The 23,481-nt window shown below is 44.2% G+C and overlaps 1 protein-coding gene across 7 annotated transcripts in view; it reads left to right on the top strand.

The window, feature by feature from the left end:
* LOC125520285 overlaps window positions 1-4,432 on the top strand; it is a 31,472-nt gene extending 27,040 nt beyond the window's left edge. For 4 of the 7 annotated variants that reach the window (XR_007288600.1, XR_007288603.1, XR_007288602.1 and 1 more), the window contains 2 exons: window positions 3,174-3,264; window positions 3,930-4,432. Coding sequence is in view for 2 of the 7 variants with exons in the window: in XM_048685167.1 (XP_048541124.1) it covers window positions 3,184-3,264; window positions 3,930-4,172 (324 nt within the window). In the remaining 5 variants the exon portion in view is untranslated. Of the gene's footprint in view, window positions 1-218; window positions 953-3,173; window positions 3,265-3,929 lie in introns of those variants that run through there. The other 3 variants (XR_007288599.1, XR_007288601.1, XM_048685168.1) reach the window with 2 other exon arrangements.
* Window positions 4,433-23,481: the final 19,049 nt, after the last annotated feature.

The raw sequence follows: 23,481 nt of genomic DNA, 5'->3' as shown, positions 1-23,481 counted from the left end.
GTGGCAAATTCTTCTTGAATTTGTTGCAGCAAACTTGTGGTCATGTATGGTTTTTAGTTTTCTAAGCCTGCATAGTTTAGAAGTTAGAACGCTCGTTCATGTATTGTTCTAAACTGAAAGTTTAAGTGGCTTTTCCACCCATGGTATTGTGGTGGTCATAATAGCACACCTCGCAATTATTGATGGCCAGATCTACAAGCCCTGAGCGGTGTGCCCCTCTGTTTCTCCTGGGCATCAATCTATGCACAACAAGCTCTTCAGTGCTTGATGACAAATAAAGGTTGCATCTTAGATAGTTGCTTGATTTGAATGAGCCATTTTGCTGTCAGCTAAAAGTCAGATATAAGATTATGTTTCTTGGCACATGAGTTATTTTTCAGTCAACGTGTGGCGAGTCCACTTCGAACTGATATATGCACTTTTTATTTGAAACTGAACCACCATGGTTTAATTTTATTTTCATTTGGACAAGTTACCCCAAGTATCATCAGTTCATGATGACTGGTTTGGTGTGGTGAATTGATCCTGGTGCTGATTTAAGAGTTTTTTATGACACTGTCTTGTAAGGGAGTAAGGTCTGGTATCTATATGGCTATTATTTTATCTCTTACAGATTGCCATATATGACATGCTAATTGTTTTAGCTCTTGATATAGTTAAACTTTTTTTTCCGAAACGAAGGCAAAAGATTTGCCTCATCCATTATATGGGAGGAGAATAGAGTTAAACTTTGGATGCACCAGTGCCTGATGCATATGTTTGTTTACTTGGTTTGAACTCTGAATGATATGTTGTTATCCTGATTGCATGCCTGATGAGTTGGTTCTGCTGGTATTTTGAGGAGGCAAGCTGTGGTTTTACTCCTGGCCCTGAGAAGGGTGAACTAGGCCATAGCGAGGGCGCCTTCAGGAACATCGAGTCAGGGTGCCTCACTTTCTATTTCATCTGCAAGGTAATGAAGGCAAAAAAGAGTTTCTACTCGCCCTGTTCTTGCAACTAAACAGAGAAAAACTGTGTGGTTACTGAAGCATTATGGTTTGTAGTTACCGAAGCATTGCATTTGTTGAGAAAGTGTTCCTTATACCATGTAAGTAGGGACAATTACTATTTAACTAGGTACAATTAATATTTAACAAGCCACAATTGATCAAGCAGTCAATGCTTAAATATGCCCGTACTATGTCGTATCCAGGATGGAGCTTTGCTAGCTTTTGAGTTGGATTCTCTTTCGACTACACCTAAATATGACAAACCAAAAGTAAATGAGCTCATTTTAAAAAACTGCAGTTTAAAGGAAATTATTACAATATACTTGCTAGACCTTCTCATTACACTCTTTCACTTTTTTGGCCTAACACTATCCTGTATAGACCTAATAACAGAAGACATGGGAAATGCTTTCGTAATAATGTTTTTTTGTTAGATGCTCTGTTTATTTAGTGTCGTTGATCCAAAAACTTGAAAGTGTAGAAATGTAAATGCATGGGACTATAGAACCAAGTATATCTCGATTTGGTGATGCTTTATTCAGAGTTCTTATGCATCAGATTGGAGTGTTACCACAAACCTGTTATTTATTTCACTTCGTGTGAGTTAATGCCTAGGCCTTTTTTGTGTCCCCTCTAATCATTGCATTTGTATCTTGATCATTGTATTAACGAAAAGCAAAATATTTCTCATGTTTTGCTCAGTGTGTCTACTTCTCTTCTTTATTATATTAACTAGTTTTGGATGATATTTCACAAGAATGACATTGTTAGATTTAGATTCGTTAGGTTTCAACGCATTTGAATATGACAGTTATATGCCTATGCCTCTGTGCAAGTTTTACCCAATGGTACATCAGTGTTTCACTATGAACGACTTCACTGGTTGTTAGGAATATTTCTTATTTCACACTGAAGTGTTTATCAGTATGTTGGAAGAACATCATAGCCAATCAGAGAATGCAGGTGCTAGATGTGCTATAATTACTCATATGTTGGCTGTTGATATATGAGCTTTGATGAACCTAGCTTCAGGAAAGTCGTTCTATGCATTCCAATCCAAAAATAACTTCAGAAAACTGATTTTCATTTCTGAACATTATTCCGTTATCGTGGATATTTCCACTCTGTTTCATGTGTGATTAACATTTTTAGTTTGCTATTTCATTACTAACTCCACAGACAGATAGACTGGTAGATAGTCACTCAGAGTGTTTGATCCTCCTAATCACATCATATCCGTCTCTACCTGTGGCTTTAGACAAAAACGTCCATGCTCAATACAGCTGGTTCCCCCAAGTTCAGCAGTGACCGTATGATACACAAGTACGCAAAAGATATATGGGATATCATCCCCGTCATCATGCTTTGAATAATTTAAGTAGTTTACAGAAACCTTGAGTCTGTGAGGCGCAATCAGTCACAGATTTGCCTCGACTCCTCATTGGGAAGGTGTTGCTGCCCCAGCTTTGTGTAGGAACATGCAAGTTCTGACATGGGCCTAAGATCTGAGAGCATGTAGTTTCATCACTCACTCGCTGATGGTTATATTAAATCAAACCAATTTGTGTCAAGCATCTCTATGAACAGGGAACATTTTTTTGGTAGAAATTCCAGATTAACTTGATAAGAGAGCAACATCAGGATTTTATGTTTGGAACTATTGAAATTATTTTGCCTTCTCTACTGATGGCGCAAAGAACATGAAGAATACGAGATATAATAGATAGAGCAATGAATCTTATCACCAAAAGATTACAGAGGACAGTTATCCCACATTTTGGCATGGTGATGTTACCGGACGGTGTTCTTCCATGCTAACTATAATGCACCCACATTTTGTGGCGACAGAGCTAGGACATACTATAAATCTATGATAGATGCAGAAACGTGTTCTTCTATAAGCATGTGCTTGTAACATGGGCATACTAATAATTCCATCATGCTCCCTTCTCTCTCGCTCTTCTTTTGAAATCCCATTATATGAATAATAACATGAAAAGAATGGGCGTTTTCCAGAGCTTGGCCTAATTTAATATGTTCTTATGGTACTACAAAAATGGTAATATGTTACTACAATGTATTTTCCAGAAATCTCATTGTTCATTTACTGAATAATACTAATTGCTATCATTTTATTTTTCAGGATACCTCTAATTATTTTTAATGTGATATGTTTAATTGCAGGGTGATACGTATGAAGGAAAAGAGCCAGAGCGGCGCTTGGATAAAAGTCAGTGCTGGAATTTGTTTGGCATATGCGGAAATCTTAGTAAAGGTAAGTTCAGTCTTTCACTCGCTCACCATGTTTTTTTGGTCTGCATTATTTTTCTAATCTACTTTTCAGGAGTGGCTATAGTCAAATGCTTTCATGTACATGATTGGTATGAACTTCTCATCATAGCTTGGACATATCTCTTTTCACACGCGATCTTATTTACTTGAAAAATAAGTTATATACTCTGGGTAATAATTTGACGGTAGGCCATTTCAATAATTCTATTTGTTTCAGGCATTGGTAGATTGTGTTACAACTGAAGAGTTTCTTGTGCTAATACTTGCAGATCTCGACACACCCTGAACAATGAGCACATGTTACCAGCCACATTCCACACATGATGTGTTCTTTTCAAAACAAAGATACCCTGATACATGACAAAGTTGTAGCGTTAATCTCAAAATTATGCTTCTGTAGTATGTAGTGTAGTATACACTATAAACCTAAGAGTGGGTAGCTTCAGCTTGCTTCTGTATTATGCTTCTCATTGATAACCTAGCCCATGCTTGATTATAATACACATTATTCCTGTTGAAAGCTATATTAAATCCTAACTTTTGACTCCTCTGATAATGAAGTGAAGGTGCATAACCGCATCTTCCATTGACTCAAAAAAACGTTTAAGTATTATGATTTTTTTAATGTTCTGAATGTATTTTTCTCAGGATAAGGACGCACACGGCGGTGAGGTTAGTAGGGGCGTAACAAACGAGAAGGGCGGGCGTGGCAATGGCCATTCATGTGTCAGACGAAAATTGTACACCCACATGTGTGACGAGGCTGGACTTGACATATGCATCAACAAGCATGGTGATGAGGTGAGAGTTGGAAGCGTGGATGTACTTGACAAGGAGCAAGTAGATGTGAGCAAGCATGGTGGGCAATGTCGACGATGTTCACGCGAGTGAGACAGTTTGAGGGGAATGCCTGTGCATATTTGTGGCGGAATGGACAGTTTGAGGGGAATTAGCCTGTGTCTTTGGACAGGTTGTCGACAGATAAAAGTTTTATAGTTTGGCTTGAGGAGTAACATAGACAGGCATGCTGGTGCTATAAGGCTATATCTCTCTTCGTGGACAAGAGCATACAATGCTTCAAGTTTCATGGAAGTTTTTAAATTCCATTATGAGGCTCAATCTGAAATAAAATGGTGTCTTGCTTTACCAAACTCTTGATGTGTCTGTGTTTCAACTTGTTATGTTGTCCTTACCCTAACTTTTTCATTCTTAGTTGTAAGATACTACATATATCTAATGATCCTCTGAGAAAGTAATGATCCTATGGGAAAGGAACCCACAAATTATGTGGTTAGTGCTTGTAGGGTAATGTGGATTTAAGACAACAACATATCACTTCTTCCTGGTTAAAATGGAACATACGGAAAACATTCCCAATAAGTAGTGTTATTTAGAAACCAAATTTGTTTGTTTGCTTAAGTGAATCTATTTAATGTATACTGCCGGTGTGGTCAGAGCTGGTTGCACCATTGATAGTGGTGATAAGTTTGGATAAGAGAGGGGGAGATAGTGGATAGAGGAGGAACAACAGGAAAAGAGATTTAACGGGTAAACAAATAATGACACCGTCTCATGTGCACCAGAATTATCTCTACTATTAATGGGGAGTTGGTAGTCTGATATCCATGGTTTAATTTTACCTCATCATTCCTGCTTGTTCAAACATGTTTGATGTACTTACACATTAACAAGAGTGTATGAAACTCTTTACAAAGAAATTTGTATCCAGTCTCCTATAGTAATAAATGTACTGCATGCTGGCGGAGTTGAGAATTGTTGTTAAAATTTTGTAAGTGGTAGCAGTACAATGGTTTGCAACATTTTCATTGTGCCTTTAAATGACCTATAACATTCCTGTTATTTGGTTTTGGTCCTCTGCTTTTTTACTCTTTACTTACTGATGAAGATAGCATATGTTCCTGCTTTTAAATGTAATTATCTGTGCTTGCTTTTAAATGTAGTTATCTGTGCCTCCAGTTGGTAGAGATTAAAGTATTTTAGACCTTAAGCATTCTAAATCCTATATCCTTTGCTATTATTTATGAGCCAGATAGAAGGGAAAGCAGAGGGAGCACAATGCCAAGCAAATGTGGCGGGAAAGGTAGGGGATAGCGTCGCTCAAGCAGGGAAGGGCAGGGAGACGGCCCGTGCATAGGGGCGGCACTGCTACTACACTACTGTTGATATTCGTGCCGCTGCTGCTACACTACTATTAATGTTCATGTCGCTGCTACTGATACATAGAGAAGGGAGTGTGTGTGAGAGAGAGATCCCAATGGGAGAGAGATGTTTGACAAAAAAAAGTGTGTGAGAGAGATATGAGATTCTTTACTCTATGGTATTGTCGCTGCCACTATTCGAGGGAGTTCGGACTATCCACATGGATGAATTTTAGGAAGCCTGTCGGGCGCCCCATTTGATATCTGTGTTTGATTTATTTATATGCATTGTAGCGGGTGAAAAGGTACACATTATTAGCATGTTTGTATCTGGCCAGATAAAAGAATACGAAAAAAACATAGACCCATCAAAATATCGTCACATCGTACATCATGTTAATACTTATCTACAACAACTTATGGTTAGTCTTGTCTCGTTATCCATGCATATAATTATGGATTGTTTTTATTTAATTCATTGTATAATGATTTATTAATATTTATATCTAATTGTGACTCCGACTTGTATGATATTTACAACAGTTATTCCTTCCGATTAACATTCTGGGCTACCATTGGATAATAGCAGTCGCCAATGCGAAAAACGTGAGATTCAAGTATTTGACTCACTTGGTTCTTGGGTCAAACACAATGACCTTGCTACTACGGTAACCATCTATTGTTTTTTCTCATCTTAACATATGTTTTGTTTGACCTTAATCCCTAATATTTCTCATATATAAAATAGTTATTAGAGCATAGTCCGGAGTTTAACAAAGATCATAAGTGGCCCGATCTCAATGTTACAAAATGGACGGTCGTAGAGCAGTTTTATGAGGCAATACAAACTGATGGGTAAGCACTTGTTACAACGGTTTGGTTATTTGATTCGTCTGGATGATATTCGAAAGCATTATTTTATAATATTATAGCGTATCATGTGGACTGTTTATGCTAAATTATATGGAATATTGGACATCAGATGCACTATCAGACCTGGAACCACTTCATCCAGGTATTTCATTTTTATACATTATCTCATTATTTTATCTCAAAATATTATATCAATATATATATATATATTGTAGGAAGATATGAAACACTTTCGATGAAAATTAGTTGTCATTTAGCTGAATAAGGTAAAAGGAGGTCCCATATACCATCAACCAGACGATGAAGAAACTTTAGCTAATGATGATCTCGAGATCCTCGAGAATCCATCTGACGTAGTCAAAGACAAACGTCTTGCCCCAATCACTATCATACTCACGGACCAACGTGAATTACTTGCCGGCCTCTACAACTACATCATGTTGATCGATGATGCCGGGTGTTTGGAGTAAGTTTCACGTATCAATATTTAATGTGCGCATGTACATTATTATTCTTCTTACCATCCAATTTTTAAGAAGTAATGGGTCCGGAGCTCGGCACCCCATCCAATGGGCTTAAGTCTTAAGAAACTTCAGTGCATACTTAACATGGAGCAGCCTATAGACAATGATTGCTTCAACACCGCCGTGTGTATACTGGCATGTGACGAGGGAGTATTGTTCAAAGACCCTCCTATACACTACATGGATATAAGATTTTGTGTAAGTTATGCAACTCTTCATTCTATGTAGCATTAGTATCAACATGTTGAAAGAATATTTCTTTTTTTTACTTAGTCCATGATGCTAGAGTCAACACGAGGTCGGAAGTTTTGCGAGAAGGAAACTATCCAGACGTTGGCACCATTATTTGATAGCTGGCCTGGGATAGACAACGACATCTCATCGTGCAACATAATAAGTAAAGTATTTTGTCTATTGTTATCATGATTTATTGTTCTTTTTTGCGGGGGATCATGGTTTATTATTGTTTCTAACAGCTCCACTTGTAGATTTATCTTCCCTATGCATTTATCGGCCGATACATCTTATACGTCATCGACAAAGAGGCACGTCGTCTATATATTATGGACCCTATTCAAACATCACAATCGTTAGAGGATAAAATTTTACGTCATGCACTGAAATTTAGAAGTTTTGCAAGGGATTTCAAAGAAGCACATGAAATAAAGCGGCCTGGTTGGAATTCTGATATATCTAAATGACAACTTTTATTTTCGTTTGGTATTTCAACGAGTATAGACGGGTAACGAATTCATAATAAAAACATTTATTTTTGTTATCACTATATTCTTTATATTATTAATTTAAAAAATTGCAGGAATGTGTCTGGCTATTTCGTTTTTCATTTTATGCTCCGGTGGAACGGTAAAGAATTGGTCAAGCCGGTTTGCAGGGTGAGTATTGTCCGTTACATGTTTTAGGACCTTCAACGTAAAAAATGTATACTAACTACATATATTGTTTGTGCAGGATGGGTATGAGTTGAGGAAACAATTTTTATTATACTTGCTAAAACATCGTGCGAATGAAGCTAAAGAAAACTTTTCTGATATTGTGAAAGAATTTTTTAAGCACATCATCTAGATATTGATAATTTTGTAATAGATGTTATAGTCGAACATCGCTCAGTTTGTTACATGGACATGTCATTAATATTTCTTTTTGTTATCAATTTATATTGCAAAAATGGACTTCAATTATTCAATAATTGTGTTTGGGTTATATTTGTTTGTACGTGTGAAATTTAACATGTAATTCTTGTAAACTATTTCAAGAGCCCGTGGCAACGCACGGGCACTCTATTAGTATTCTATAAATTACCAACCAAAAATTGACAAAACTACCCATATAATCAACGTTGAGATGATTTAATGTCACATGGTCTTAGAAGTAGTAAGGTTTACCCTAAAACCAGTGATGTTACACCTATGTAACTATGTAAGCAATTTTACGTGATTGACGTAATGATCTGCGTGACATTTTTTCTGTTGGACGAAATTAGAGGAGGGGGGCCCACACACTTGAATTCAAGGGGTGGAGAGGTTTGTAGGTTTACCTAGTTGTAGCATTTTCGAAATCAAGAAGAAGAAAAAACATGTGGTCTATTCAACATTGTGACAGAGAGAGAAATAAGGTCACGCATGAACTACTTTGGATTTTCTACTCGGAACATCTGGTCAGAATGCACACCTGAGGCGGTAATTCCTTTTATTGTAACCGATCCCACGATCGTCATGAATGAATAAAGGATGAGATGAGTGTCAAAAAAGGTGTAGCATTTTCGACCCTAAAACCCATCAAGCAATGGACTCAGAGCAATTCTAGCAGACCCCGCACCCCCCAACCCGCAAAATAACCGCTAAAATGCGGGTAGCTCGACCCGCAAAATAACCGCTAAAATACAAGTAGGGGAGGAAAAACTTGCCTGATTAGACACCGCATCCTGCTCAGGTCCGCAAAAAAATTTGAGGGGCGCAGCAAAATCCCGACCCCAACCCGGAAATACGCGGATTTCCCTCTCGCGGCTATGGTGCCCTGCATCACATAGATGCAGTTGGCGGGAAGGACATTTCAGCTCACGCGCCTTTCCCCACCTTGTTCCGCCGCAGACCGCCCTTGCTTCCGCCCGTCCGCCGCTGGCGATTCCGACCAAATATGCGGGCCAAATCACGCCGCGGGGCCGTCCCCCCACCCTCCCGCGCCGATACGCTGCATCGACCCCCCTCCCCGGTTCCGACGAGAAGAGCCGCCCCTCGTCACTGCTGCCGCCAGGGATCGACCACCGTCGAGCCCGCCCCTCATCGCCACTCGGGTGTTGGGGAACGTAGCAGAATTTTAAAATTTTCTACGCATCACCAAGATCAATCTATGGAGTCATCTAGCAACGGGGGAAAGGGGAGTGCATCTACATACCATTGTAGATCGCGAGCGTAAGCGTTCAAGAGAACGTGGTTGATGGAGTCGTACTCGTCGTGAGCCAAATCACCGATGACCAAGTGCCGAACGGACGGCACCTCCGCGTTCAACACACGTACGGTTGGGAAGACGTCTCCTCCTTCTTGATCCAGCAAGGGGAAGGAGAGGTTGATGGAGATCCAGCAGCATGACGGCGTGGTGGTGGAAGCAGCGGTGATCTCGACAGGGCTTCGCCAAGCTCCAACGAGAGAGAGAGAGAGGTGTTACGAGGGGAGAGGGAGGCGCCAAGGACTTGGGTACGGCTGCCCTCGCTCGCCCCCACTATATATAGGGCCCCTAGGGGGGCGCTGGCCCTAGGAGATGGGATCTCCAAGGGGGGCGGCTGCCAAGGGGGACTTGCCCCCCAAGCCAAGTGGGGCGCCCCCCACCCCTAGGGTTTCCAACCCTAGGCGCAGGGGGAGGCCCATGGGGGGCGCACCAGCCCACCAGGGGTTGGTTACCCTCCCACTTCAGCCCATGGGGCCCTCCGGGATAGGTGGCCCCACCCGGTGGACCCCCGGACCCTTCCGGTGGTCCCAGTACAATACCGATTACCCCCGAAACTTTCCCGATGGCCGAAACTAGACTTCCTATATAAAAATCTTCACCTCCGGACCATTCTGGAACTCCTCGCGACGTCCGGAATCTCATCCGGGACTCCGAACAACTTTCGGGTTACCGCATACTAATATCTCTACAACCCTAACGTCACCAAACCTTAAGTGTGTAGACCCTACGGGTTCGGGAGACACGCAGACATGACCGAGACGACTCTCCGGTCAATAACCAACAGCGGGATCTGGATACCCATGTTGGCTCCCACATGTTCCACGATGATATCATCGGATGAACCACGATGTCGAGGATTCAATCAATCCCGTATTCAATTCCCTTTGTCAATCGGTACGTTACTTGCCCAAGATTCGATCGTCAGTATCCCAATACCTCGTTCAATCTCGTTACCGGCAAGCCACTTTACTCGTACCGTAATGCATGATCCCATGACCAAACACTTGGTCACATTGAGCTCATTATGATGATGCATTACCGAGTGGGCCCAGAGATACCTCTCCGTCATACGGAGTGACAAACCCCAGTCTCGATCCGTGTCAACCCAACAGATACTTTCAGGGATACCTGTAGTATACCTTTATAGTCACCCAGTTACGTTGTGACGTTTGGTACAACCAAAGCACTCCTACGGCATCTGGGAGTTACACGATCTCATGTTCTAAGGAAATGATACTTGACATTGGAAAAGCTCTAGCAACTGAACTACACGATCTTGTGCTATGCTTAGGATTGGTTCTTGTCCATCACATCATTCTCCTAATGATGTGATCCCGTTATCAATGACATCCAATGTCCATAGTCAGGAAACCATGACTATCTATTGATCAACGAGCTAGTTAACTAGAGGCTCACTAGGGACATGTTGTGGTCTATGTATTCACACATGTATTACGATTTCCGGATAACACAATTATAGCATGAACAATAGACAATTACCATGAACAAGGAAATATAATAATAACCATTTTATTATTGCCTCTAGGGCATATTTCCAATAGTCTCCCACTTGCACTAGAGTCAATAATCTAGTTACATTGTGATGAATCGAACACCCATAGAGTTCTGGTGTTGATCATGTTTTGCTCGCGGAAGAGGTTTAGTCAATGGATCTGCGACATTCAGATCCATATGTACTTTGCAAATATCTATGTCTCCATCTTGAACATTTTCACGAATGGAGTTGAAGCGACGCTTGATGTGCCTGGTCTTCTTAAACCCGGGCTCCTTGGCAAGGGTAATAGCTCCAGTGTTGTCACAGAAGAGAGTGATCGGCCCCGATGCATTGGGTATGACTCCTAGGTCGGTGATGAACTCCTTCATCCAGATTGCTTCATGCGCTGCCTCCGAGGCTGCCATGTACTCCGCTTCACATGTAGATCCCGCCACGATGCTTTGCTTGCAACTGCACCAGCTAACTGCCCCACCATTCAAAATATACATGTATCCGGTTTCTGACTTACAATCATCCAGATCTGTGTCGAAGCTAGCGTCGATGTAACCCTTTACGACGAGCTCCTCGTCACCTCCATATACGAGAAACATATCCTTAGTCCTTTTCAGGTACTTCAAGATGTTCTTGACCGCTGTCCAGTGTTCCATGCCGGGATTACTTTGGTACCTACCTACCAAACTCACGGCAAGGTTTACATCAGGTCTGGTACACAGCATGGCATACATGATAGACCCTATGGCTAAGGCATAGGGGACGACACTCATCTTTTCTCTATCTTCTGCCGTGGTCGGACATTGAGCTGAGCTCAATTTCACACCTTGCAACACAGGCAAGAACCCCTTCTTGGACTGATCCATATGGAACTTCTTCAATATCTTATCAAGGTATGTGCTTTGTGAAAGACCTATGAGGCGTCTTGATCTATCTCTATAGATCTTGATGCCTAATATGTAAGCAGCTTCTCCAAGGTCCTTCATCGAAAAACACTTATTCAAGTAGGCCTCAATACTGTCCAAAAGTTCTATATCATTTCCCATCAAAAGTATGTCATCCACATATAATATGAGAAATGCTACAGAGCTCCCACTCACTTTCTTGTAAACGCAGGCTTCTCCATAAGTCTGCATAAACCCAAACGCTTTGATCATTTCATCAAAGCGAATGTTCCAACTCCGAGATGCTTGCACCAGCCCATAGATGGAGCGCTGGAGCTTGCATACCTTGTTAGCATTCTTAGGATCGACAAAACCTTCCGGCTGCATCATATACAATTCTTCCTTAAGAAAGCCGTTAAGGAATGCCGTTTTGACGTCCATTTGCCATATCTCATAATCATAGTATGCGGCAATTGCTAACATGATTCGGACGGACTTCAGCTTCACTATAGGTGAGAAGGTCTCATCGTAGTCAACCCCTTGAACTCGTCGATAACCCTTAGCGACAAGTCGAGCCTTATAGATGGTAACATTACCATCCGCGTCCGTCTTCTTCTTAAAGATCCATTTATTCTCTATCGCTCGCCGATCACCGGGCAAGTCTATCAAAGTCCATACTTTGTTTTCCATGGATCCTATCTCTGATTGCATGGCTTCAAGCCATTTGTTTGAATCTAGGCCCGCCATTGCTTCTTCATAGTTCGAAGGTTCACCGTTGTCTAACAACATGATTTCCAGGACAGGGTTGCCGTACCATTCTGGTGTGGAATGTGTCCTTGTGGACCTTCGAAGTTCAGTAGCAACTTGATCCGAAGTACCTTGATCATCATCATTAACTTCCTCTCTAGTCGGTGCAGGCACCACAGGAACATCTTCCTGAGCTGCGCTACTTTCCGGTTCAAGAGGCAGTACTTCATCAAGTTCTACTTTCCTCCCACTTACTTCTCTCGAGAGAAACTCTTTCTCCAGAAAGGACCCGTTCTTCGCAACAACGATCTTGCCTTCGGATCTGAGGTAGAAGGTATACCCAATGGTTTCCTTAGGGTATCCTATGAAGACGCATTTTTCCGACTTGGGTTCGAGCTTTTCAGGTTGAAGTTTCTTGACATAAGCATCGCATCCCCAAACTTTTAGAAACGACAGCTTAGGTTTCTTCCCAAACCATAATTCATACGGTGTCGTCTCAACGGATTTAGACGGTGCCCTATTTAAAGTGAATGTAGCTGTCTCTAGAGCATATCCCCAAAATGATAGCGGTAAATCAGTGAGTGACATCATAGATCGCACCATATCCAATAGAGTGCGATTACGACGTTCGGACACACCGTTACGCCGAGGCGTTCCAGGCGGCGTGAGTTGTGAAATGATTCCACAGTTCCTTAAGTGCGTACCAAATTCATGACTTAAATATTCTCCCCCACGATCTGATCGTAAGAATTTTATCTTTTGATCACGTTGATTCTCTACCTCATTCTGAAATTCCTTGAACTTTTCAAAGGTCTCAGACTTGTGTTTCATCAAATAGACATACCCATATCTAATTAAGTCATCAGTGAGAGTGAGAACATAACGATAGCCACTGCGAGCCTCAAACTCATTGGACCGCACACATCAGTATGTATAATTTCCAATAAGTTGGTTGCTCACTCCATTGTTTCGGAGAACGGAGTCTTGGTCATTTTACCCATGAGGCATGGTTCGCACGTGTCAAATGATTCGAAATCAAGAGACTCCAAAAGTCCATCTGTATGGAGCTTCTTCATGCGTTTGACACTGATGTGACCAAGGCGGCAGTGCCACAGATATGTGGGACTATCATTATCAATCTTACATCTTTTGGTATTCACACTATGAATATGTGTAACATCACATTCGAGATTCATTAAGAATAAACCATTGACCAGCGGGGCATGACCATAAAACATATCTCTCATATAAATAGAACAACCATTATTCTCGGATTTAAATGAGTAGCCATCTCGTATTAAACGAGATCCAGATACAATGTTCATGCTCAAAGCTGGCAATAAATAACAATTATTATGGTTTAAAACTAATCCCATAGGTAAATGTAGAGGTAGCGTGCCGACGGCGATCACATCGACCTTGGAACCATTCCCGACGCGCATCGTCACCTCGTCCTTCGCCAGTCTCCGCTTATTCCGCAGCTCCTGTTTTGAGTTACAAATATGAGCAACCGCACCGGTATCAAATACCCAGGAGCTACTACGAGTACTGGTAAGGTACACATCAATTACATGTATATCACATATACCTTTAGTGTTGTCGGCCTTCTTGTCCGCTAAGTATTTGGGGCAGTTCCGCTTCCAGTGTCCCTTTCCCTTGCAATAAAAGCACTCAGTCTCAGGTTTGGGTCCATTCTTTGGATTCTTCCCGGCAACTGATTTACCGGGTGCGGCAACTCCCTTGCCGTCCTTCTTGAAGTTCTTCTTACCCTTTCCTTTCTTGAAACTAGTGGTTTTATTGACCATCAACACTTGATGTTCCTTTTTGATTTCCACGTCCGCTGATTTCAGCATCGAAAATACTTCAGGAATAGTTTTCACCATCCCCTGCATATTGTAGTTCATCACAAAGCTCTTGTAGCTAGGTGGGAGCGACTGAAGGATTCTGTCAATGACCGCCTCGTCCGGGAGGTTAATGTCCAGCTGGGACAAGCGGTTGTGCAACCCAGACATTTTGAGTATGTGCTCACTGACAGAACTATTTTCCTCCATCTTACAACTGTAGAACTTGTCGGAGACTTCATATCTCTCGACCCGGGCATGAGCTTGGAAAACCATTTTCAGCTCTTCGAACATGTCATATGCTCCGTGTTGCTCAAAACGCTTTTGGAGCCCCGGTTCTAAGCTATAAAGCATGCCGCACTAAACGAGGGAGTAATCATCAGCACGTGACTGCCAAGCGTTCATAACGTCTTGGTTCTCTAGGATGGGTGCTTGACCTAGCGGTGCTTCTAGGACATATGCTTTCTTGGCAGCTATGAGGATGATCCTCAGGTTCCGGACTCAGTCCGTATAGTTGCGGCCACCATCTTTCAGCTTGGTTTTCTCTAGGAATGCGTTGAAGTTGAGGTTGACATGAGCGTTGGCCATTTGATCTACAAGACATTTTTGCAAAGATTTTTAGACTAAGTTCATGATAATTAAGTTCATCTAATCAAATTATTTAATGAACTCCCACTCAGATTAGACATCCCTCTAGTCATCTAAGTGATACATGATCCGACTCAACTAGACCGTGTCCGATCATCACGTGAGACGGACTAGTCATCATAGGTGAACATCTCCATGTTGATCGTATCTTCCATACGACTCATGTTCGACCTTTCGGTCTCTTGTGTTCCGAGGCCATGTATGTACATGCTAGGCTCGTCACGTCAACCTAAGTGTTTTGCATGTGTAAATCTGGCTTACACCCGTTGTATGTGAATGTTAGAATCTATCACACCCGATCATCACGTGGTGCTTCGAGACAACGAACTTTTGCAACGGCACACAGTTAGGGGGAACACTTTCTTGAAATTATTGTGAGGGATCATCTTATTTACTACCGTCGTTCTAAGCAAATAAGAAGCAAAAACATGATAAACATCACATGCAATCAAATAGTGACATGATATGGCCAATATCATTTGCTCCTTTTGATCTCCATCTTCGGGGCGCCATGATCATCATCGTCACCGGCATGACACCATGATCTCCATCATCATGATCTCCATCATCGTGTCTTCATGAAGTTGTCTCGTCATCTATTACTTCTACTACTATGGCTAACGGTTTAGCAATAAAGTAAAGTAATTACATGACGTTTATGTTGACACGCATGTCATAAATAAATTAATACAACTCCTATGGCTCCTGCCGGTTGTCATACTCATCGACATGCAAGTCGTGATTCCTATTACAAGAACATGATCAATCTCATACATCACATATATCATTCATCACATCCTTTTGGCCATATCACATCACATGGCACATGCTGCAAAAACAAGTTAGACGTCCTCTAATTGTTGTTGCAAGTTTTTATGTGGCTGCTATAGGTTTCTAGCAAGAACGTTTCTTACCTACACTAAAACCACAACGTGATATGCCAATTTCTATTTACCCTTCATAAGGACCATTTTCATCGAATCCGATCCGACTAAAGTGGGAGAGACAGACACCCGCTAGCCACCTTATGCAACTAGTGCATGTCAGTCGGTGGAACCAGTCTCACGCAAGCGTACGTGTAAGGTCGGTCCGGGCCGCTTCATCCCACGATACCGCCGAATCAAGATAAGACTAGTAACGGCAAGTAAATTGACAAAATCAACGCCCACAACAACTTGTGTTCTACTCGTGCATAGAAACTACGCATAGACCTAGCTCATGATGCCACTGTTGGGGAACGTAGCAAAATTTTAAAATTTTCTACGCATCACCAAGATCAATCTATCGAGTCATCTAGCAACGAGGGAAAGGGGAGTGCATCTACATACCCTTGTAGATCACAAGCGGAAGCGTTCAAGAGAACGGGGTTGATGGAGTCGTACTCGTCGTGATCCAAATCACCGATGACCAAGTGTTGAACGGACGGCACCTCCGCGTTCAACACACGTACGGTTGGGAAGACATCTCCTCCTTCTTGATCCAGCAAGGGGAAGGAGAGGTTCATGGAGATCCAGCAGCACGACGGCGTGGTGGTGGAAGCAGCGGTGATCTCGGCAGGGCTTCACCAAGCTCCAACGAGAGAGAGAGGTGTTACGAGGGGAGAGGGAGGTGCCAAGGACTTGGGTACGGCTGCCCTCTCTCCCCCACTACATATAGGGCCCCTAGGGGGGGCGCCGGCCCTAGGAGATGGGATCTCCAAGGGGGGCGGCGGCCAAGGGGGACTTGCCCCCCAAGCCAAGTGGGGCGCCCCCCACCCCTAGGGTTTCCAACCCTAGGCACAGGGGGAGGCCCATGGGGGGCGCACCAGCCCACCAGGGGCTGCTTCCCCTCCCAATTCAGCCCATAGGGCCCTCCGGGATAGGTGGCCCCACCCGGTGGACCCCCGGGACCCTTCCGGTGGTCCCGGTACAATACCGATTGCCCCTGAAACTTTCCCGATGGCCGAAACTGGACTTCCTATATATAAATCTTCACCTCCGGACCATTTCGAAACTCCTCGTGACGTCCACGAACTCATCCGGGACTCTGAACAACTTTCGGGTTACTGCATACTAATATCTCTACAACCCTAGCGTCACCGAACCTTAAGTGTGTAGACCCTACGGGTTCGGGAGACACACAGACATGACCGAGACGACTCTCCGGTCAATAACCAACAGCGGGATCTGGATACCCATGTTGGCTCCCACATGTTCCACGATGATCTCATCGGATGAACCATGATGTCGAGGATTCAATCAATCCCGTATTCAATTCCCTTTGTCAATCGGTACGTTACTTGCCCGAGATTCGATCGTCGGTATCCCAATACCTCGTTCAATCTCGTTACCGGCAAGTCACTTTACTCGTACCGTAATGCATGATCCCGTGACCAAACAATTGGTCACATTGAGCTCATTATGATGATGCATTACCGAGTGGGCCCAGAGATACCTCTCCGTCATACGGAGTGACAAATCCCAGTCTCGATCCATGTCAACCCAACAGATACTTTCGGGGAAACCTGTAGTATACCTTTATAGTCACCCAGTTACGTTGTGACGTTTGGTACACCCAAAGCACTCCTACGGCATCCGAGAGTTACACGATCTCATGGTCTAAGGAAATGATACTTGACATTGGAAAAGCTCTAGCAACCGAACTACACGATCTTGTGCTATGCTTAGGATTGGGTCTTGTCCAGCACACCATTCTCCTAATGATGTGATCCTGTTATCAATGACATCCAATGTCCATAGTCAGGAAACCATGACTATCTATTGATCAACGAGCTAGTTAACTAGAGGCTCACTAGGGACATGTTGTGGTCTATGTATTCACACATGTATTACGATTTTCGGATAACACAATTATAGCATGAACAATAGACAATTACCATGAACAAGGAAATATAATAATAACCATTTTATTATTGCCTCTAGGGCATATTTCCAACATCGGGATCACCCGTCGCATCCGCCGCCGGTTAGTGTTTGTTTTTGTGATATTTTTGCGAGCGGTATAGTTGATTGACGCCCCGGTACGCATGTAGATGGAGTTGAGCCCGTGCGAGAAGTTCTTGCTCTCCGATTCGTCCGATTCAGATGACTGGGATGTTGAGACCATGCTTGCGACCTTTCGGCAGCAGACATTAGTGATGGCTCTTGCCGTGAAGGAGCACGAAGACAAGAACCGAAAGAAGCAGCGAGGATCGACCGTCGGGCGTCTTTGCATTCCTCGGAATTGCCATCTTGGGAATGAGATGTTGATGCAAGACTATTTCACGGAGAATCCTACATATCCACCGCACCTCTTCCGGAGAAGGTACCGAATGCGCCGATCCCTCTTTGTGAAACTTGTTCAAGCTTGCGAGGCAAATTGCCAGTATTTTACTCAAAGAATAAATGCCGAGGGCTTAAAGGGATTTAGAGCATATCAAAAAATCTCTGCAGCTATGCGGGTGATTGCATATGGCGTTCCGGCTAACTATGCCGATGAGTCATTGGTGAAGATACTACAATTGAGTCTGTGCGTAGATTTTGCAAAAGTGATCATCTGTGTCTTTAGTCCTGAGTATCTTCGGGCACCCAACGAAGATGTGACGCCCGGATAATTAAGCTACAGTAAACCTATGCTAATGATGCCACATCACCTCGGTTGCTGTTGATAAAATCATGTTAGTTCAAAATGATTCAAATTCAAATTTAAAATATAGGCAAACAACAAAAGTTTTCAAACAATGAAACCAAAATGTTCAAGGTGGGTTAGATAAATCATGTGTAAATGCCATGAAGAAAACAAACCTTGATAAAATGTTTCAGGGCTCTAAACTAATTAAAACAGTAGTGAAAACAATTAAACAAATACCTATTCGATTTTATAAAATATTAAAAATATTTTATTATGGGTTAAGAATTGATGTAACAGCAGTTTATTTATAAACACTAATTTAGGTACTAGTGGTGATTTTTGTAAAAACTAAAAATTAAAAGAAACTAAAAATAAAACAGAAAAGAAAATAAGAAAAAGAATCAAAACAAAAACAGAACTAACACAAAAAAAGAGTAAGAACCACCCGGGGCTCCGGCCCAGTAGCCCCCGGCCCAACTGGGCCAAGTCTCGGCAGGCCAACCGGCCCAACCGCACCCCCTCTCTGGCCTACAAGGTCACCTCTCCCTCCCCCGTAACCCTAAATCCCCACTCCCCCACTCGCTCGCTCCCCCACTCCCCCCGGTTTCTAGATCGGGGCAAACTGCCCCGACCCCATCGATCCCCGACGCCGCCGCACGAGGACCCTGACGGAGCAACCCCGTCGCCCCGTCGCCGAACCCCCACGCCACCATCACCACCGACGCCGCCGCTCGGAGCTCGCCGTTCGTCTCCTCCTCGCCGGCGACGCGTCCCCGTCCTCCTCCCCAATGGCTCCACCGAGCCTCGCCGCCCCCTGCTCACCAACGCGGGTGAGAACCCAGTCGCCTGCCGCCTCTACTCCTGTGCCCGCCGTGGCCTCGCTCACGCCCACTGCCCCGCGGTCGCGCTCACCGCGTCTGGCCTCCGTGCTCGATGCGATCAGGCCGCGCTCCCGCATGCCCTGTCCGCCCCTGCTCACCCCTGCCTCTGGAGTCACACGCGCTCGCCCGCGCAGGCCCTCGACGCGGCCACCCGCACCACAGGCTGCGCCCATCGATCCTGGAGGCTTCACCCCGACCTCCTCGCTCCGCGCTTACCACGACCCCCCCCCCCCCCCCCCCCCCCCCCCCCCCCCCCCCCCCCCCCCCCCCCCGCGCCCACGGCCACGCCCGCCCGCTCGCACTTGGCCGCCGGCCGCGCCATCGCGCTCACCAACACCGCCTGCGGCCACGCCCTCCCGCTGCTGTAGATGCTGCTACGGCTGCAGCTGTCGTGGCCTCACCCCGCCGCTTGCCTCTGCTCCGGCCGGCCGCGTCCCCTTGGCCGCGCGCGCCGGCGCTGCGCGTGCCCGCCCCCTCGCCGTGCTGCTCCGACGCCCTGACGTGGCCGGCGCCCCCCTGGTAGCCTGGGTGGCGCCCCTCGGGCACAGGCGCCCGTTAACCCGCACCCGCGAGCCCGCTCAAGTGGCCTCTGTGCCACTGGGCAAGGGGGGGCCTGCTCAGAACGTTTTTTGAAAACAATTAAATAAATAAATAACTAATTAATTAACTTAATTAATTAATTTTAATTAAATTAACTAATTAAGATTAATTAATCTAATGACTAATTAACCTAATTAGCTACTGTTAATTAACTAAACAAGTATGACAGGTGGGTCCCACTGGACCCACACGTCAGTTTGACCCAGTCAACCCTCTGTTGACTGTTGACGTCATGCTGACGTCAGCAAACACTGTTTTGGATAATGTTGAATTAAATTAATTAAATAAATTCTAAAAATGATTTAAACTTTAGAAAATCATATAAAATAAACCGTAGCTCAGATGAAAATACTTTCTACATGAAAGTTGCTCAGAACAACGAGACGAATCCAAATACGCAGTTCGTTCGTTCACCACGCGTCCCTAGCATAGCAAACACACAACTTTCCCCCTCCTGTTCGTCTGTCCGAAAACGTGAAACACCAGGGATAATTTCTCGTATGTTTTCCCCCTTCATCGGTACCACCTCGTACCGCGTTATGGCACACCTAGCATCACGCTTTGTCATGTCATGCATCATCATGCATTTGTTTGCTTAATATTTATTGTTTCTCCCCCCTCTTCTCTCGCTAGACACCAAGATTGACGCCGTTGCTACCCAGTACGACTACGGTGTTGACGACCCCTCTCTCTTGCCAGAGCTACCAGGCAAGCCTCTCCCCCTTGATCACCAGATATCGCCTATTCTTCTCTACTGCTTGCATTAGAGTAGTGTAGCATGTTACTGCTTTCCGTTAATCCTATTCTGCTGCATAGCCTGTCTTTGTTGCTACAGTTGTTACCCTTACCTATAATCCTAAATGCTTACTATAGGATGCTAGTATTCCATCAGTTGGCCCTACACTCTTGTCCGTCTGCCATGCTATACTACTGGGTCGTGATCACTTCGGGAGGTGATAACGGGCATATGATATATACTTTATACTGTTACATTACTTATGATAACGTCCGGAGATGGGGGCTGAAGGGCCAGGTGGCTCCATCCCGGTAGAGGTGGGCCTGGGTTCCCGACGGCCCCCGACTGTTACTTTGTGGCGGAGCGACGGGGCAGGTTGAGACCACCTAGGAGAGAGGTGGGCCTGGCCCTGGTCGGCGTTCGCGGTTATTTCAAGATAACACGTTTAACGAGATCTTGGTATTTGATCTGAGTCTGGCCACTGGCCTATACACACTAACCATCTACGCGGGGACAGTTATGGGCACTCGACGTCGTGGTATCAGTCGAAGCCTTTGTGACGTCAGCGACTGAGCGGCGTGTGCCGGATTGGACCGTAAGCCTGCTCTTGTATTAAGGGGGCTAGTTCTGCTTCCGGCCGTGTTTGCAACGTGCAGGTGTGCAAAGGGCGATGGGCCCAAACCCCTGCGCCATAGGATTTAGACCGGTGTGATGACCTCTCTGTTGTGCCTAGGTAGGGCTGCAACGTGTTGATCTTCCGAGGCCGGGCATGACCAAGGAAAGTGTGTCCGGACAAAGGGGATCGAGCGTGTTGGGAAATGTGGTGCACCCCTGCAGGGAAGTTAATCTATTTGAATAGTCGTGATCTTCGGTAACAGGATGACTTGGAGTTGTACCTTGACCTTATGACAACTAGAACATGATACTTAATAAAACACACCCTTCCAAGTGCCAGATACAACCGGTGATCGCTCTCTCACAGGGCGACGATGAGAGGATCGCCGGGTAGGATTATGCTATGCGATGCTACTTGGTGAACTTACCTTCTACTCTTTTCTACATGCTGCAAGATGGAGGTTACCAGAAGCGTAGTCTTCGATAGGACTAGCTATCCCCCTCTTATTCCGGCATTCTGCAGTTCAGTCCACATATGTTACCCCTTTTCCATTTGACACCAATGCATACATATGTAGTGTAGCTCCTTGCTTGCGAGTACTTTGGATGAGTACTCACGGTTGCTTTGCTCCCCCTTTTTTCCCTTTCCTATACCCGATTGCTGCGTCCAGACGATGGAGCCCAGGAGCCAGACGCCACCGTTGACGACGACTCCTACTACTCTGGAGGTGCCTACTACTACGTGCAGGCCACTAACAACGACCAGGAGTAGTTTAGGAGGATCCCAGGCAGGAGGCATGCGCCTCTTTCGATCTGTATCCCAGTTTGTGCTAGCCTTCTTAAGGCAAACTTGTTTAACTTATGTTTGTACTCAGATATTGTTGCTTCCGCTGACTCGTCTATGATCGAGCTCTTGTGTTCGAGCCCTTGTGGCCCCTTGCTTGTAATATGATGCTTGTATGACTTATTTTATTTGTAGAGTTGTGTTGTGATATCTTCCCGTGAGTCCCTGATCTTGATCGTACACGTTTGCGTGTATGATTAGTGTACGGTCAAATCGGGGGCGTCACAAGTTGGTATCAGAGCCGACTGCATGTAGGAATCCTCCTTCCGCACTCCTTGGCCAAAGTCGAGTCTAGACATTACAAAACTTTTACTAACATGGCTATGTGCCTTACGGGCCCACGTTGCCATTGGGTGGTATTAGGATCTTTTATTCCTTGACCTATACTCTGGGACTCTGACTTCTCTTCTATTCGGGTGAAATGATTTTACTAACTCTGACTCTACATTCTCGTAACTACTTCCTCCTGGAGATCCCCTCTCTCCAGATGATTGCTTGGTGCACCGAAGGATTTCGAAGATACTCTCCGATGTTCTCGAGACTTTGTGCTCGTTGCTTTTGCAATTCTCTACCACTGATTTATCCCTATGGATAAATACTTACACCCGTCATTCTTAAGTTTTTCCAAGTTGATGTTGTTAATACAAGATGCCCCGAACCGCTCTCCGTTGTTCCAAGAATCCTTTGAGCTTACTGCTTTACAGTTCTTGCCTCATGAATACCCTTACAGATAATTCCTCGCACTTATCGAGTATCCGCTCTTTCCTAGTTGTTCATGTGTTTCACAAAAGTTTTCGAAATACCATTCGATCTTCCAAAAATCCTGAGCATCCTCTTACGCTTGAAATTCTTGCTTGCTTGCATTATGGGTAATCCCATAAGTCTTGTAATCTTATTGGCATCTCTTGTCATTATCATTTTTAGTCCGTTGATTCAATTTGTTGCAAATGCTCGCAATCCTCAATCAGATCCTAGAATTCATCCTTCCGGCTCAGACGTCATTTTAAACGTGAGCTGGTTCTCGCCAATCAAATTGTCGTCGATTGTGCCCCTATGTCTAATGAACTTATCCATCCTTGATCAAAGCGTCTGCTTCTGATCCTTCGCTTTGTAAATCATAATTCCTTTGCAATTGAGCTCTAAGTTACTCAGTTGTTTCTATAATCCAAGGTCATTGCATTGATTCTTCCTCTGGTTGTGTGCCGATACTCACATCAGATCCTTTATGGACCATTAGAACCTTGTTGGATTTTATCCGACAATGTCCTT

The sequence above is a fragment of the Triticum urartu genome, chromosome 7 (assembly GCF_003073215.2).
Source record: "Triticum urartu cultivar G1812 chromosome 7, Tu2.1, whole genome shotgun sequence".
NCBI classification, from domain to species: Eukaryota; Viridiplantae; Streptophyta; class Magnoliopsida; order Poales; family Poaceae; genus Triticum; species Triticum urartu.
Note: the sequence above shows the minus strand (reverse complement) of the source record. Positions and strands in the feature narration are given on the sequence as shown.